Source organism: Nelumbo lutea, chromosome 5 (genome assembly GCF_056320005.1).
Source record: "Nelumbo lutea isolate HS-2025 chromosome 5, American lotus-T2T, whole genome shotgun sequence".
NCBI lineage: Eukaryota > Viridiplantae > Streptophyta > Magnoliopsida > Proteales > Nelumbonaceae > Nelumbo > Nelumbo lutea.
The window spans coordinates 33,048,374-33,067,199 of NC_142688.1; the positions used below are offsets into that span (position 1 = coordinate 33,048,374).

Here is an 18,826-nt window from a genome sequence, read left to right on the forward strand (position 1 = left end):
TTAAGAAGAAAAATATTTGCTTAAGAATAATAATACATACAAGTATAATCAACAATTGAATATGGTGTAGTGTTTTGTTTATGTTTATTTCAATCAAATTACCAGGGTTCAAATCTCATTACCTTTCTTATTTGTAGTTTTAAATATGTTCATTTAATGACAAGTCAACTTCAAATTTATTGCTTTAATGGCGGGTCAAATTAAAATTTGAATTTGAATATTGTCATAAATGTAGTATTAATAATTAATCAAGAGAAAATTGAGTTATTAAGAGAGATAAATTATAGGGGATTAGGAGTTATTTAGGGCAGGTTTCCTTAAAACTAAGAGTTATTAGAGAGACAGAATTATTAAATAGGCTTATTTGTGTGTGTGTGTGTGTGAGAGAGAGAGAGAGATCATCTAATATTACAATATTTATGGACTGAATACGGGTCCATATTGATCCGGTATAGATGAAAAGGAATGAAACTATTGGATTTATAGTGTTTCATGTATTGGAATGTTATTGGAATGATACGTATCGATTGGTATGTTGCGATTTTTAAAACCTTGGTTCTAACATTGTAGTTCCTACAAAAATGGAAAAAGAAAGAAGTGGATCACACACTTCCTAAAATGAAACCAAGGGAAAAAACTTTGGCTGTTAACTCAAAAGCATGTAATTATCAACCACGAATATGCTCTACATCTTTTTCTTTGTTGAACCATGGCTTGTGTTTTAAAATGTTTGATCCACGTCTTCAAAACACATGGCGAAATTCAGTTCTTTGTATAAACAGCATTGCAACGTCAAGTAAATAAGAGTGCTTTCCCTTCATAAGCATTACACCTTCAAATGTTCAAGAAAGATGAACAATTTTGAGTTTGTTTGGAACCATTGTGTTTCACAGGCATATCGTTTAATTTAAGAGGCATTGTACAACATGAATGTTTTTGTTTTCATTTGTTTTTGGAATTATCACATCAGCAAAAAAACAAAAGCATGTTCTTGAACTCTGTATTTGTTTTCAAAGTGAAAAATAAGTTGGTTTTGTTTTGAAAAACAATGCATATTTTTTAAACCAATAAAATATTAGTTTTTAAAACGAAAACATATATTGTAGTATAAAAATTATATGATTTATAGAACATGATGTTGAATAATCAGATGAAAACATGTTTTTGAAACCAAATTCAAGAATATGTTTTCTGTTTTAGTATTGGAAATACAAAACATGTATGCAGCCAATAACATATTTCTTATGGTTTTGTTTTAAGAAACAACATATTTTCAAACAAGATTGTTTTGATTTCCTTTTACAACCGGCAACAGAAAAAGCAACTCACGTTGTAGAACGCCCGTAATCAAGAATGTCACACCGCTGATTGTGCTAATTTCATATTACAGTTGTGTTCCTTGTAATCAGAACACCAATATTGACTTTCCAGAATTTTACTAAAAATAGTTTCCGCGGTTCTGTGTTGGCCCAATTTGGAATGCTAGAAGTCATGTCCCAAAAACCCTTGCAAATGTATACTAACAATTCGCTTAGTTGGTGCGACTGATAAGAGAAAATAGGAATATTCCCTTTGGATTCTCATTTTCATTCGTTTGTTTTGTGAGATGGACCAAGAAACAGTAAGACATGGTCACACTAAAACAGTATGACCCCAGAGAGAAAGGAAACCACAGGCGAAAGATGTCAGTTCGTCGTAAACGAACTGAAATAGTAGAGGTGTTTGTCAGTTCATCTTCAGCACTATTTCTCACTGTTCCTTCCCTAACTTGGAACGCATTGTCAGATCGTTGTCAGTTTGTCGTCAACACTGAAATAGTAGCGGTGTCATCAGATCGTTGTTGACTTCAGAGGTCCGGTGGAGGCGCACTGAAACGATCGAACTGAAATAGTAGCGGCGGCATCAGCTCGTCAACGATGTCAGAGGTCCGGTGGAGGTGCACTCAAAATGGTCGCTTGCCTCTGGTTCAAGTAGCATACCAAGGGCAAGCAAAGAAAAAGATGAAGAAGAAAAAGAGGAAAAAAAGAAAGAGGGAGAGGAGGAAATAGAGGAGAGATATCTTGATCGATTGAAAAACCTCCTTGAGAAATCGACTTCTTTCATGACCTTCATTGTTATTCTTGACGAAGAAACCACCACTGCTGGTTTGGAACCGAGTTGCAGAGATATAAGCGGATCATATCTCAAAAAGTTGGTGCAGTCTAAGATGAAGAGATGAAATAGTTGTAAATTTCCCTTCTCATCAATCAAACACTGGAATGCCAAAATGAAAAAATAAATTTTTCTTTCTCATTCCATCCTTTTTCATTCCATTGATTCTCAGCAACCAAACGGACTGTAAGTCTATTTGGGGGAGATATTGTCCATCTAAATTGCTTTGGCTTTATTATTAAAAAATTTCATTCTAATAATGGTATATTGGTATAGCATCGAAGAAAAATTGCCTGTTTTCGAATTTCAATGTACCAAGTCACCAACTCCATGGTGATTTAAAAGAATCATACATGATAGGGGAAAGATTTTTTACAACATTTGGTGAATTTAGGTGAAAACTCATTTGATTGATTTGTACTTTTATGATATCAGTTGATTGGTTATAAATATCATGTCTTTCTACTATCATAATCAAATCATAATGACTTAACGACAATATTTTTTTTTCAGAAAGCAGTCTGTCCAATATAAACTGGTGGATTTTTCCTGTTTTCTCTAATGTGGCAAATTAGTTAAATGAAACGCTCATGAAATACATTAATAACGAACACCCTCATAGAATACATTGATACCAAACACCCTCTCATCTGAGCTAGAATAATTACATTCCTCCTCCAACGTAAATTTGAGGATATGTCCTCCATACATTATTTCAGAGGAGATAGGACAAAGTGTGCTAATCAGTGAATTACACATTATAGGGAAATAGTTAATGATAATTGATTAGAATTCTCGTAAAGGCTCCAAAAGTAAAATATTGGGCCTGTTTGATTCACAGTAAAAAGGGTCCGGAATCGGAGTTGGAATGGCTTATTTCAATTGTAACTGTTTGGTTGGACGGAATCAGCATGCCATTCTCATTCCTCCATTTGATAGAATGGTCCTTTTTTCCCATTTTTTTGCGAATGAAATCCCATTTCAATTGATTGCAATTTTCATTCTGATTCTGTGAACCAAATAGATTATTCCTATTCTGATTCCAATTTTAAATGATTTTGATTCTAATTCTGACTGCAAACCAAACAGACCCATTGTTCTTTTGCAGGGAAATTCCCATATCAATTGATTACCATTTTCATTCTGATTCCTGTGAACCAAATAGATTATTCCAATTCTGATTCCAATTTTAAATGATTTTGATTCTAATTCTGACTGCAAACCAAACAGACCCATTGTTCTTGGGAAATTGTTTATATTTATCCTGGGAATTGTTATTTGGATAAATAAATTGACCATAAATATTAGCTGAATAAATGAGACAACTTTCCAACAAAACTCCTGACTTTTATGTGCTGGTAGAGACATTTTAGCCAACCAAAAAGCAAATCAGGCTGTGTATTGACTGGCTCACCATGCTTATGAAGCCCAGTTGCCAGGTGATAGCTGCGTATCTCTGAATCTTTGTAAGTTGCCTTGACCGTTTGCGTTTATTTATCATAGTGATTTGTGGGGACATGCTACCCCTGTTTTGTGTGGCCCTTACTTTTATTATTAAAAAAAAGAGACATTTTTAGCCCCATGTAATTTAATTTGGCCAATTTATAAGTAATTTATACACCTGAGAAAAGGATAAAACTTATCCAAAATAGTGGCCCAAAATTTTCATAGGAGAAAAAAATCACTTTTTTGTGAATCCTACACTTATCCGTAAACAAACGAGCCCTAAGAGGTAATATAATTACTAGTGAGTAAAAGAGGAAAAAAATGGTGGAGAATTATTGCAATTCTCAACTCATACCGTTCAGTATTGATTAATGTCACGGATCCGTATCAGTCAATACGAAGAAAAAATTAAGGGATTAGATGGGTTAATTCAGTGTGCCATTGACTGATGAATTTATTGGCTTCCGACAGCTATAAATTTGGACCCAAATTGTTGATCGGACATACAAATGCTTTAGAATTTTAGGTCCGGTCGTACAAAAATGTACCGGAAATTGGTTCACGGTGTTTGAATCCCATTCTCTTCACTTCATTAATTCACATTCAATCGCCATTAGCCCTTACCTGTTCTTGTCGTCAAAACTCGAGTCCATGTCGGTCTCATCAATTCAATTGAATTAATCCTACAAATGTTTCGCAATATCAAAGTCTACCCACCATTTCTCCATGAATCTCTCTTCAACAGCTCCAATTTTTTTCTTTTAAATGGACCCAAAACCAGAACTTGAAGATGCTGTCGTTGGATTCAGACTGGCGCCAATCAACACAAAACAATCCAACGGAGTTGACAACGCCGTTGAACTACTATTACGACTTTGAATTTTAATACTTGATTTTCCTCAACTTGTTTCAAATTTGATAATAACCCACTCTTAGGAGAGAAATCAAACAGAATCAAGCTGGCGGGCTTACAATTTGATAATTGATTTTAGGGTCATTCATTAAAATACCCTTACAGTTTTACGGATTTACTAAAACATATCTCATGTTTTTCATTTTACTAAACCACCGTTTATAATTTACGATCAATTTATTTTGTCAATATTCTATTAGATGAGAGTGGAAAATAATAACTTTGACCGCGATGTTTTTTTTGAACAAATTTAATGAAAAGAAAATCGAAATTTTCATTTTTGCCCCTAATAACACATGAGCAACCATTATTTGACTCTATTTGATCAATTTTATTTTCTATTGGAGTATTTTTAAAATAAACAACAATGGGCTCATGCCCTTGAACATTTTCCACTAAAATGAGATGATCAGGTTACTCTTTTTAGATAGCAAAACAAATAATTCTTAACTACAGGTCAGTTAAATAAATAGACTACAAACTAAATGAAAATTATAAAGAGTGTTCTAATAAATGACCCTCAATTTTACTTTGGCATTCATAAATAACAGTGTGGAACTTGGGTTGGGCCAATGTATACCCTAATCCAACCATCTTTCCTCACACTGGGCTGGGCTTTTTATGACTTGGATTGGAATCAGGCCTTTGAACTCATCCCAAACTAAGATCAGGTAGGTATTTGGCATCGGTGCTGGGAATATCCCACTGTTCTCATAAAAACAGTGCTGAGATGTGGAATTGTAAGCACCATATCAGTCTTTTTTGTTTGAAACCGATACTATCACATGTACTTTCTGAAAAAACAGCAATGGTTATGTTTGGTATCAATGCTGTCGGTAATGTTTTCCACATTAACCTATATTATCCAACGTCTAAGATGCCACATTGATGTACTTTTGCATCAATACACCATTTTCTCAAAAATACATTGAATTTGACATTACTCAATACCACACTTTTTCAATTTCCTACGCATGGTCAATAGCAACTATTTTTCTAGAAAAACAATACTAAACAAGAGGGCATTGTTTGAACTTTGAATCACCACTTTCTATGATGTGGCCCCTACATGATGCCATTTATCAGAGATGCAAGCTATCTGCTACTGACAAGTTGTGCATTGGGAATGCCAAATACGTCGCTTGTCAATCATAGGGAGATGTTGCCAATTGAGATGTAGGTAGCATATCGGAGTCTTGGAGACTATCTCAGGCTGAAGTTGAACTGTGTCAAATTTAGAATTGGGCCAGGCCATGTATAGTAAATATTTGGGCCGAGATTGCAGATCCAATTAATCTAGACAGTTAAGCTCTAGAATTTAGAAAGCATAATCAGTGAATCACTATTAATAAAAAAAATCAATGAATTAATATTACTTACAAGTTAAGAATTAGAACCAAGATTAAAATATCAATATGATTGATATTTCCCATTATATTAATCTTTTGATTAGAACATGGAATGGAGCGCCAGAGCACTAGATCCAATACCTAGTTTTAAGCCTCATTGTACTCTTCATTGGACGCTTGGAGATCATCCCATACAAGAGAAAGTAACCGAATGAAGAACACATGTATCCCACTCAATCTATCTAGCATTACAAACCAAGAGCAGAAGGGATCCATGCTTAGGCACATCATTCACATACAGAGCATGAACAGAATCACTAAAGTAAGCTCAGGCAACTCGGTCCATGTAATGACCAATAAAGAAGATACTAGCAAATAAACCACTTTCATTAATATTGCTCATGTGGACATTATGGGTCCAGTAAAAGCAAACACAAATACACAACGGGTACATATCACCATCACCCCAGCTCAAGGGATTCAGACTATACAAAGAAAGTTTAACTATAGTATTTGATAAGATGGGCCTTGGATCTCAAATCCCAACCTTTTCGCAAACACTTCCCAGTATTCCCACTGTCCTGTAAACTGTAAAGAGAGCTGAGCCAAATCTCCTTGAGCCTTGGCCTATGCTTTGCATTCTCACTCATACTATGTACAAAATTAAGCTTAACTTCCACAAGACATACAAGCTTCTCTGTTTTCCAGAGAACAGACCATTTGTGCCATGCCAGCATTATCATCATGCTCTGGCTTGCCCTTTTCCTATAGTGCACAGAAATAGATTTGGTTTGATAAATACATGATAAATAAATAAATTAACTGTGCAGTAGTAAAAGTTGAATACAAGTAAAAAGGACTGATTGTCACCTTGAGAAGGGAGGTATCAACAGTGAACTTGATGGCATCTGCTGCAGCACGTGATCGCAGGTAATACATTCCAGTTTTTAAACCCTTGGATGTTCATAGGGGAGGAGAATTCATTAAATATGTTAGAAAAAGTGAAGTGAAACAAAAGGGATAACCACAACATGTGGCATGTCATGTGCACAACAGAATGCATTTGAAATGTATCTTTTATGGACCATTGACATTAAAGGGTCCAATTGAAAGCCAACACCAATCCAAAAACATAGCAACCATTTTGATGGACAACCATGTTTTAAAATAGCATAACAATCAAGTAAAGAATCAGAAAATGAGATATGGGGTGGAATCCATTATTTTGCCCCCACCATAACCTCTGGTCTGAACCTCCCCAAATATACACATGTAAGAGAGAAGCATTAGGTAATGTTTATAGTTCACCATAAAGATGGGCAATGACCCAGCAGTTCAGTTCGTCACTCATGCATCTCTCCAATTGAGGTGCAGGCTCTCCACATAGTAAATACCAATGAGTGCAGAACTGTACACATGCGTCCCTGCTCCCACTAACCAGGTCTAGAGCATATAGAACCCCATCCCTGGGTTCAAGAGCACAATTCCTGCAACAGTGGTCACTGAACAATCCAGAGACCCCTCAAAAAAATTGTGAGCACACCAGCATTTGAAATTAAAGGCATCACGTCAACTGATTTCTTTATTACAAATGCCGTTGACATTTCATTGGGGATCACATGCAACATGATCACAGAACGTTCTCATTAGTTCCCCCCAAAATGCAACACATTGTAGAGAACCAGGCATAGTGTAGAAGAAAATACCTTTGACCAGGCATAGAAGTGCAAGGAAGTGAGCTTGCCAAAATTAGGTTGGTCCATGTGGATATTCAAGCTCTGACTCTGATCTATATAACACCCACGATCAACAGCCATGTCCACCAATGTCCTTTGCTTGATCTCCCACACGGTCCTAAATGTTGTACAAAAAGATCGGCAATATTTTCTTGAAATGCAAGACATTGGATATTTAGAAAGCAGAGAAAAAAAGGATATGAGATATCAATACCTGTAAATAGCCTTAAGATCATCGGGAATCTCTGGGACTTTCAGAACGGAACCATTCTCGTAAATTATTTTGTTTTTGAGACTATGAGACCAAAGCCCCATCTCAGTTAAATCATGAAGAAGGTGTTTGTTCACAACAACAAATTCACCACTGAAATTTTGAAGAGAACAAAAAATCAGGTTGACGGTTCAAGTGTTAATTAAATGGAAAAGGTAACTTGAAAGAGGGTTAGCACAAACCTCAGTACTCTGCGGCTGTAAATGTTAGAAGTGTACGGCTCAAAGCATTCATTGTTGCCAAGAATCTGGCTAGTTGAAGCAGTGGGCATTGGTGCTATAAGAAGAGAATTTCTAACTCCATTAGTGGAGATCATTTCTCTAAGAGCAGGCCAATCCCAGCGATCTGATGGTGTTACATTCCACATATCCGGCTGAAGAATTCCCTGCACATGGCCATAGTCTAAGTTCCCACACTTGTAGACACAATGTAACTAAACCATCCTTTTGGTGCACAACATCCATACACCAACAATCTGGTTAATAAAAGATAGTCATGTAAAGTAGGGGCAGCAGAAGCGGAAGGCAACTTCCACAGCTACAGCCCAGATAGGGATAGTAAAATACTAAAACATTTTGACTACAATTCGAGGAATGGAAAAGTTCAACATGTCAAATTTGGACAAAAGCAAACAAGGTAAGCACAACTTCAGATAGTAATTCTCCCTCAAAATTACAAACCTTGCTTATTGGACTCCCATGATATGTTTCATAAGGACCTTTTGCCGCTAGCTCTGCAGAAGCTTTAAGAGCATGATAGTATATGGTCTCAAAGATGTCTTTATTCAACTGTTGAGCCTATAAATATCAACAAACAATTAATAAATACATGCAAACCAGTTTAAAAAGGTACCAATTAAAACTTATTGTAAATTCCCATTACCTCTGGTGAATCAAATGGCATGCCAAGCAGGATGAAGGTATCAGCAAGACCCTGAACTCCAATCCCAATTGGCCTATGCCGCAAGTTTGACCTCTTAGCAGTTTCAACAGGATAGTAGTTTACATCAATAATTTTGTTGAGATTTGATGTCACTAAAGAAGTAACCTGTCACAATATCACAGAAAAAGTGAGAATATCAATTACACTCCACTTCTTAAACCAAAAACTGCATGCAACAGCAAAAGCATGTGACAAAAGAAGATAACAGGCAAGTAGGTAATATATGTATGGTAACACAGACAAACCTCTGCCAACTTGTCAAAGTCAAAATATCGGTTCTTAGACCCCCTGCTTCCAACCAGCTTAGATGGCTGTGATTCCACAGGAATACCCTGCAACAATCAAAACACAATTAGTATGCTGAAGCACCAGGATACAAGAAACCATGAGAAAGGAATTGAAACAAATGCATATCATGTGTATAACCCACCTTCTCTCTAACAAATCGGGGTAAAGCAATTGAAGCCAAATTGCAAACTGCAGTTTCTGTCGGGCTCGTATACTCAATAATCTCAGTGCACAGGTTTGAAGATTTGATAGTCCCCAGATTTTGTTGGTTACTTTTTCTGTTGCAAGTATCCTGTAAAAATAGGCCAGGGTCAAGGACAAAATTGAAGGAACCTTTATGAAAAAATACAAGTCATGGGTATTCCTAGTATACCTTGAAAAGCATATAAGGAGTTCCAGTTTCAATCTGTGCTTTCAGAATCTCAAACCACAGACTGTGTGCAGAGACAACCTTCTTTGCTTTACCCTATGTACGAAAAATGTCATGTAAGGATCGTTCATCATATTCCATTTCAAAAAATCAAAAAAAAAAAGCACGAAGCCTGAGAAGCAGTAACTGTAATTACCTCCCTCTCATATTTAGTATACAATCTTTCGAACTCCTCGCCCCAACAGTCTGACAGCCCAGGAGCCTCATTGGGGCAAAACAAGGACCATTGCCCATCACTTTGAACTCTTTCCATAAAGAGATCTGGAATCCAAAGAGCGTAAAATAGATCCCTTGCTCGATGTTCTTCCTGTCGTGGTGCAACAGATAAAACATGAATCACATATAATGAACAAGCACAGAAACAACTACAATATGATTGAGCTCAGCTACGCATAAATATATACCTTTCCATGGTTCTTTCTGAGATCTAGAAACTCAAAGACATCAGCATGCCATGGCTCCAAATACACAGCAAATGCACCTATAACAAACATGAATAAACAGAATGAAAAGAGAAGATCAATCAATAAACTGTGATTCAGAATTATACAAGCAATACATGCATGATACATTGAATACGTATCTATACATGCATGCATGGAAGTGAACTTAAGGATGCATGGACTTACCCTTCCTCTTGCCTCCTCCTTGATCAACATAGCGCGCAGTGTCATTAAACACACGCAGCATTGGGACAATACCATTGGATGTCCCATTTGTACCACGAATATAGCTACTAGTGGCACGAATATTATGAACAGAAACACCAATTCCTCCAGCTGATTTGCTGATCACAGCACATTCCTTCAAGGTATCATAAATTCCTTCAATACTATCATCTTTCATGCACACAAGGAAGCAACTGCTCAACTGCCAGATTCAACTAACAAAATTAGGAATAATGCACGACGGAGTTAAGACGGGCACGAAAATGAATAAAACATACTTGGGGCCTTGGAGTCCCTGCATTGAAGAGAGTGGGTGAAGCATGGGTGAACCAACGTTGAGACATCAAATGGTATGTTTTAATGGCAGATTCAATATCATCTTTGTGGATCCCAACAGCAACCCTCATCAACATGTGTTGTGGCCTCTCTACAACCATTCCCTGAACCTTCAATAGATACGATCTTTCGAGGGTTTTGAAACCAAAGTAATCATAGTCGAAGTCTCTGTCATATATGATTTCACTATCCAAGCGTGCAGCATTCTGTGACAGGTAGAAAGTCACCTCAACGTACTTAGAATGCTAGTCATAATATCCATCAAAATTCAAAGACGACCATATTAAAAAAAAAAAAAAAAAAAAACACTAACTTTGGAAATGTATATAACAGGCAATTAGCACAGTAATATAAATAAAGAAAGAAATAGTTTCCTGTCCGACAACTAAAACACTAAAACCAAAAGAAAAATTACCTGTCAAAGCTACATATATTCGGCTCCTGCTAATACAGCAGGAGACACATAATCAATTCCTAGAGAATAAATCGGTGTCATGGATCTATGACTAAAATCAGAGTCAGAGGAAACTGGAACCACTGAAAACAGAGTCCATTATATGACTTATATGGAATTGGGACCATGTATATTCAGAAATTATAATGAAATATTCCTAAAACCTAAATGACACTACAATCTTGTTTTCATCCCGACATGGGCACAACTAAATAGGAATTCCTGAGGAAAGTATTTAACTATGTTCTGGTATTCCAGGACTGTAGATTTTGTGCAGTTAATAATACCCACTATGATAGCATGATCTACAGCTGAAAGGAACAACCACCAAATGAATTAACATGAATTTTGCAGAGTACCACACCAGTACCTTCATGATTATTTCATAAATATCATCAGCAATAAGGGGAGCCTTCAGTCCAGATTTCTCATTGAAATGGTTGTACATGATCCTGATCCTGCATCAGGAACTTAGATCAGACAAGCTCTTTGGAGTAAAAGGGTAAACATTAAAGTGAGGATAAAAAGTTAGAAAAATAGAAGAAAGAAAGAAAAAAACGTACGTCTCTGAAAACGATTTCTTTGTGTTCTTGTGCAGATTTGAGACAACAATTCTAGCAGCAAGCTACAAGAGCACAAATGAACCCAAAAAAAAATAGCATCAGAGTAAAATGAATATATCAACCCAAGACCCTTCATCTCTCTCGAAGATAAAAGACATAAAACAAGCATAGACATCCAAATACAGATACACGACTCTTACAATACAGAGTTATATGATCAAACTCAAAGAGACAAGCACAGACCCACCGCGACCATAAACCAAAGACTTACCGACGCATAATCAGGATGATTAGCAGTCATGGCAGCAGCGGTCTCGGCAGCCAATTCATCAAGCTGACTCGTAGTGACACCCTTGTAGACTCCAGCACAGACCTTCTGAGACACGAGAACCGGATCGCAGTGCTCGATGCTAAGCCCGTAACTGAGTTTCTTCAAACGAGCGGTGATCTTGTCAAAATGCACAGCCTCCTGGCGACCATCTCTCTTGACCACATACATCTTCAATCCTGGTCAGAAAGGAAATATAGATTCTCTGTGAGGAGGGGGAGTTGCAGCAAAATTGAGGAGAGAAGGAATGGATTTATAGAGAGAAGGAAGTGTGCGTGAGAAGGAAGCCCTAAGGACTTAGGGAGAGATTTTGAATTCTTTCTTTCATCCGAATGGTTTCCCTCTCTGCTTTGGTTTTTGAAGTTCCCGCCAATATGTGATGTGTGTAGTTGGTGGCGGATAAACGGCTTCCCGCGGGGTGAGTGAGTGAGACCACTTATGAGGCGCGAGCCGTGGGGACCACCATTCATGTGGCTATTTTAGTCAATGCTCCTGAGAAAAGGACAATAATCCAGGTACATTTTGGTCTATAAAAATACCTGGCGCATTACATTGTCACACGTGTATGCCTAGATGTGATGGAGAATCTCCACTCAAGTTTTTGTAGCACCCTGTTTTTTTCCCAGTAACTTGACTCTTTATCATGAATGAAGACGACGAGGATGGCGCGGTTTGGGTCGTGATGGAGTATTTTGTAGTTCACCGAATTAATATCCGATACTGAAATATGCGCATCAGATTGGAATCTTTTGCTATTGGTCATCGTGCGAAGTTCCGCTCTCCTATACACAAGAATCCTATCCATATTTAATACCCACGCATCATTTACAACCGTCCACTGATAACTCAGACTCTCACTATTCGCATGATACATTCACCGGCAGATGTTGCCAATGTAACGTGTGGCCGTGTCAGCAACTGCCAAATGGATCGGATCGGATTCGGTAAAGGTATATCCCATCCGATCTGCTAAGAAACCCGATTAATCTGAATTTGACAAGAAACCGCATGATTTTTTAGAGCATATTCCAATTTTAATTGTAATATCTTATCAGATACCCAATTCAATTAAACATGTAATAGATAAAACTTGAAGGTATAATATATTGCTTATATAATATTATAGTATATAATATATAACATTTAATTATATAAATAATATATAAAATATACATATATAATATGTAAATAATATTTCATAGTTAATGAATCGGATCGGGTTATGATATATCTAAATTCAATTCATTTAACTAAACATATTGACTTATTTGATATTATATGATTTGTTGGGATCAAATTGGAAGTATCCGAATCTAGCTCTTACCATATTGAATTTGAATTCATAATGGACTTGATCCAACTTATTTGTAACATTAGTCAAGTGAGGAGTCTAGGAAGAGTTATGCCATGTTATTGATTCAAATAGAAGTGTCAATCTTGGACTATTGGCCTATTGAGTGGAATGGGATTTGCTCATCATAAAACATCCCTTACATTGACCTCACACCCACATCGCACTATGTATTGGAGATATCTCTCTTGAGTAACACAAGTATGGAATATGTTATCGATTTGGGATTGTGACATGTCATGGGATGTATTGTAAAGTGCATTATGTGATAAGCAAATAAGGATTCCCTTTTATACATGTTTTGTATTTGAGCGGGCCTGTAAATTATCAATTATAATCAAAGTTAACATAGTAAGAATATAATTTTTACCATCTAATCAAGTTTTTTTTCTATAAATTTACGATCAAATGATATTATAGGTGCCTAAGAATACCCAAAAAACAATCATCAATATGTGTTTAATCATTTATTTCGCCAACAAAAATGCTTCTTCAAGTAGCTCCTTGGAGATCATGACCAAACTGAATCATGACACCTTCGCATATTGAGTTTTTTAAGACAAGTTATTTATTCGTCTGATTTTTTTAGAAAAAACAATGAAAAATGACTATGCACAGACAATCAATAATGTGTGGCATGGGAAAACATTGAAAAAAATGGTGTTTTCACATTTTTTATATTGTTGCTAACAGCAATGAAAATGCTTAATTGACATTTACTAACATGTAATGATGATTGTTGCAGGTTTTTTTGCAACAAGGCTAAAACAAAAACAAAAAAAAGTTAGATGAATCTTATTTGCACACGCATACACACACACATTTGTTGAAGGCCCTAGACTTTGATCATAAAGGCAATCACTTCAATAGTAATGTTAGTAAAGGTGAATAAGTCGAAACATGCCATGATAAAAAAAAATGATAACTAGTAGATAAAAGTGTTTAAGAATGTTGTACATTCTATCTCCTTACCTATTATATGCAATATGGTTATTTCCACATCAAATTATCTTTATTATTCATGTTATTCTAGCCATTACTATGAGGTGGACCTTATAAGATTTACATTGGCCATTAAATGAGTTGTGAGTGTTTGATAGATGTGTAATTACAAGGTATAAATCCATTATTTAATTGATTAAGAACAATTAGTAAAATGCCATTATATTTTCAAGTTGTCAATGCCCTATATGGTGCACCATATATCGCTTTTTAATTGGCACAAAAACACTCATGTATTTATAAATTCATTAAACATTTGTTTATGCCCTATATGCCAAAACACCTTATTTCTCACACATTCAATACTAAAGTTAATCACAAAGGGTGAAACTAACAAAAATTTTGTTTAAGTGACTTACAAATTGATAATAATATTTTTCAACATGTCGTTGACACAAAATACTAAACCATTCCCTCCATCACTTGCAATTTATGTTTGTCTGGTCTAAACTTAAACTAAACAATATATAAAAAAAATCCAAATTGGTCAATAAATTGTTGATTTGAAATATGATCAAGCTGATAAATCTTTCAAACCATTCATTCTTTTTTTTTTTTTTGTTAAGGTCAAACCATTATTCAAATAAAAATTTGATTGGTTTACATTCTAGATTTTATTTGAATTTTTAATGTATTCTTTAAGATAATTGACAAATATATTTGTATAAAATTATATGCATACATGTAAAATTACACACAACCTATTTATTACACAACTAACGTGACATAACCTTACCAATATAACACAACCAACATAAGCTGAATTATTATGATTAACTTGTTTAAGTCTATACAAAATGGCACACATAATCCAATTTAACACAAAAAATAAAATAATAAATTTTATTAGCATGTTAAAATTAAACAATAAACAAACTTAAATATTAGATGAACACGTGATCATTAATTAGTTAGTTAACCAAATTCATAAAAAGCATTAAATATTGTCATTATATAACTTATATATATATATATATACAATCTAATACTTAAAGCTTTCATTCATAATAAAAGCAAGTTATTTCAAATTAAGTAGGTAATTCAAAAGTGCCATGTTTATCCATCATGTTAAATGCATTGACATGATTTTGACATTAAAATGAGATAAATCAATACTCATTACTTTATATTTTGAATCATGTTCACAATTGTGTCAAAAATATTATAAACCATAATATGAATATTTGTTATTTTAAGTTCAGGGTCAAGGTTGAACATGCCCATGATCACTTTTACATATGAAAAAATATGCTAATAAAACAAATACGAAAGAAATAGAGACAAAATGTAAAGGGGTAGTGACATGTGTGTGAATGCACACATAAGCATACATGTTGTAAGAGATTGTGAGATTAGTCAATATCATATTGAAACAAAATTTGAAAAAGCATAAAATTATATTATACAAATAATATATGTATTATAATAATAAAATAGAATATAATTACATTATATACATAATATATGTATATATATATTATTTTTGTTTACTTTATAGTTTTATCTCAAATTATAAGTTTTTAAATGCAGAAAACTAAACGGTTGGATTTTGAGGCAAAAAAAAATTATTTTAATAAAAAATGAAGTGATGTGCCTCTAATTATTAGGATACATAGATCTCAAAAAGTTACCTAAAATGATATAGTATGTATTTAGAACTGTGGGCGTTCGCTAAAAGTTTGTATTTGTTTTGTTTGTAAAATCGATAAAAGTAATAATGAACTTGTTTGTTGACACTTACGCGTCATTTACGCAACATATTGGCAAAACTGTGAATAAATGCCTACTCATTAGGGGAAACACTAAAAAAAAACTTATCCGACGATAAACATGCACATAAATCAAGGCATACTTTTGCAATTCTCTAATCTCTATGTGTACAAATTCACATAATGGGAAAATATTGAAGTGATGCTTATGTGAAAATATTTATTCAATAAACACAAACGATTTCAAACACCATCATAAATTTCATTTTTATCAAGTATTTGTGTGCAAAGTTATGGCATTTAAAAACTTTTAGTACATGTAATGTATAACATATGAATTGTGACTAGTTATAGTTTAACTACCAAAAGTTGAATTCTTATTTTTTTTTCAAACCAAGTAAATGATTTCTTAGTCAACGTATAGGTTTTAAGAGAACATGACCCAAAATTAAAATCGAGTGACATTTTAAACCATTCAACCATTTGGGCAATGGTGGGTTGAAAAAACTAATATGTGGTATATTATGGTATATATAGTGTTGGGTGTAAAAATAAAATGGCAATTGGTGTATGAAATAGGTTATTAAAAGCAAGGGAAAATATTTATAATGTAGCATTAGAAAAATAATTATAAGACAAGTATTCAAACAACCAATAAATTATCACTTAAAGGGAAAAAAACAATTTAATGTCCCATGTTGAAAAGAGAAAATTCCTTAAACTACACATATTGTTTAGCTAATTAACTAAATATACCCTTACTGTTTAACTATTGTCTTTTACTAAGGGTGAGCATTAATCGATTAAAACCGATTTACTGAATCAAAAATTTTGGTTTCAATTTTCATATTTAAAAATTCGTTTAAACGAAAAAACCAAATTAACTAAAATTGATTACATAATATATAATATGCTATATATTTATATATCAATATATTATATATAATGTATTATAATGAAATTAAATTTCATAATATTTTATAATAATATATGTATATTATAGGTTATAATATATATATATATATATATTAATTAAATTCGATTTTTAACCAAAATAACTGAAAACCAAATATAAAATTTTGTTTTTATTGTAATTTGGTTTTTATTTTTTTTTGTTTTAAATTTTTTGGTTTATTTGGTTTGGTTTTTAACCAAATAAAATGAATTCTCACCATTATCTTTTACCAATTCTACTATTTATAATAATTGCATAAAACCACCCTTATCATTAATGGTTCATCATAAACCGTTCAAATGTGACATCATATGGTTGTTATATCTTTCAAAAATCCCTAACTTACCTTTTTATGGCCGAAAATTTCTCTTTTCAATTTGGGCAAGACGGTTCCACCATAAGATGCCCTTTTATGGATTGTTATCCAAATATAGGACCTACAAACTAGTAAGACCATCGGCAAAGTTGGAAGGAACCGTGTCAATTCATTATTAGCCAAATAAGCATACTCTAATTGAAACAATTCATTGAATGTTGGTAGCTTCCCTCTAAAGTTGTTCTCTTAAAGCTCCAAATTTGAAAGCATTTTGAGTCAGTTAAAGTTTTGAGGGAGAAGCCCCTTCAACCCCAAGCCTTGAACCTGAATATGTGAAACCTTGTTTTGTAGAAAACATGCACCCATAAAGGAGGGTCACATGGATCATCTCCGTTAGAAGGTCGTTTTAATAGTTCTTGATTGTCCAAGATGTTTGTAAAGTCATTTAGAATTTTGTTATATATATATATATAACAAACACAACCACAACAACATATGCATTCCTCTCTCAACACCTCCTACTTTTCTCACACTCTATCTGCTACAGTTCCTCCGGTATTTGCCAGAAGCTCTAGTGACCCATTGTCTCTCTCCATCAAACCCTCAAACTTCTATAGGAAATTGACAATCACGTATCATTTCAGCTACTCCAATAGAATCTCTTTTGTTATTTTCCATCCAATCTCAAAATCCAGTGGCTTTAACTTAAAAGACGTAAGCAAAGACAAGGACGATGATGGAAATGAAAAATGAAAATAGAAACGAAGGTTGAGACAGATATGAAAACGAACACGGAGACAGAGAAGGAGCAGCAATGTGCTTCTTATCTTCCTGAAAATTTTTCATTAATTGGGTTTTATTTTGAAAAATTGTGGTAGTGGAGGGAAACTTTAACATTTTGTTTTTTTCTCTCATCACTCAACAATGATGTCGATTGTCAAGAACATTATGGGTATTTTTAGACAATAGTTAAACAATAAGAATATAGTTACTCAATAAGCTAAACATTAAGAATAGTTTAAAAAATGTGTCATTTTGTAAACACTTATTCACTTTTTGAGAGAACCCCCCCCAAAAAAAAATTGCTAAAAACATAAATAGTAAAATGGAAGTGAAAATAGTGGATTTATGTTGGCGTGTTTTAATTGTTTGAATGGATTTATGAGATAACATTAGCATTTTTTGAACCATGATTGCAAATGAGTTGCTTCATAAAAATATTAAGGGGTTGTTTTATATTGTGCTCATTTATAAATAGTTTGGGTTGTAACAAACGTTTATTTGAGATATAGTTAACAAGTCTAAATTATAACATTGATTAAATTGGGGCACATCACAATTTATGGGGTGTTTTATAACATGAATGAGATAGTAGGTGGTCTAAATTAGCTCACACCATATTAAATGAGATAGACTACCAATTTATACCATGCCACTATTTGTAGATATTCTAACTTGTGGACAAAATGTGTGGATTGATAAATTTCACACTTATATAAACAGTTAAAGGGGTGTTCATAGTGTAGTGTGAATCAATATACACATTGTGAGATGATGTATATAGTTGATCATAAAAAAAATCATATATTTAAACACACAATAAACAAGAAAAATCATA

At 34.0% G+C, this 18,826-nt stretch overlaps 1 protein-coding gene across 1 annotated transcript; it reads right to left on the reverse strand.

Moving 5' to 3' along the window:
* Positions 1-6,225: 6,225 nt before the first annotated feature.
* LOC148851552 (ribonucleoside-diphosphate reductase large subunit) lies at positions 6,226-12,249 on the reverse strand. Its single transcript, XM_088946109.1, has 17 exons — positions 11,819-12,249; positions 11,548-11,609; positions 11,355-11,442; positions 10,473-10,736; positions 10,156-10,396; positions 9,931-10,007; positions 9,663-9,833; positions 9,470-9,562; positions 9,239-9,388; positions 9,054-9,140; positions 8,749-8,913; positions 8,547-8,663; positions 8,049-8,251; positions 7,810-7,959; positions 7,566-7,713; positions 6,730-6,813; positions 6,226-6,624 (listed from the first exon to the last, which is right to left on the reverse strand). The coding sequence occupies exons 1-17, from the start codon at positions 12,044-12,046 to the stop codon at positions 6,529-6,531; spliced, it is 2,424 nt and encodes an 807-aa protein (XP_088802235.1). The 5' UTR covers positions 12,047-12,249; the 3' UTR covers positions 6,226-6,528.
* Between the last annotated feature and the right edge of the window lie 6,577 nt (positions 12,250-18,826).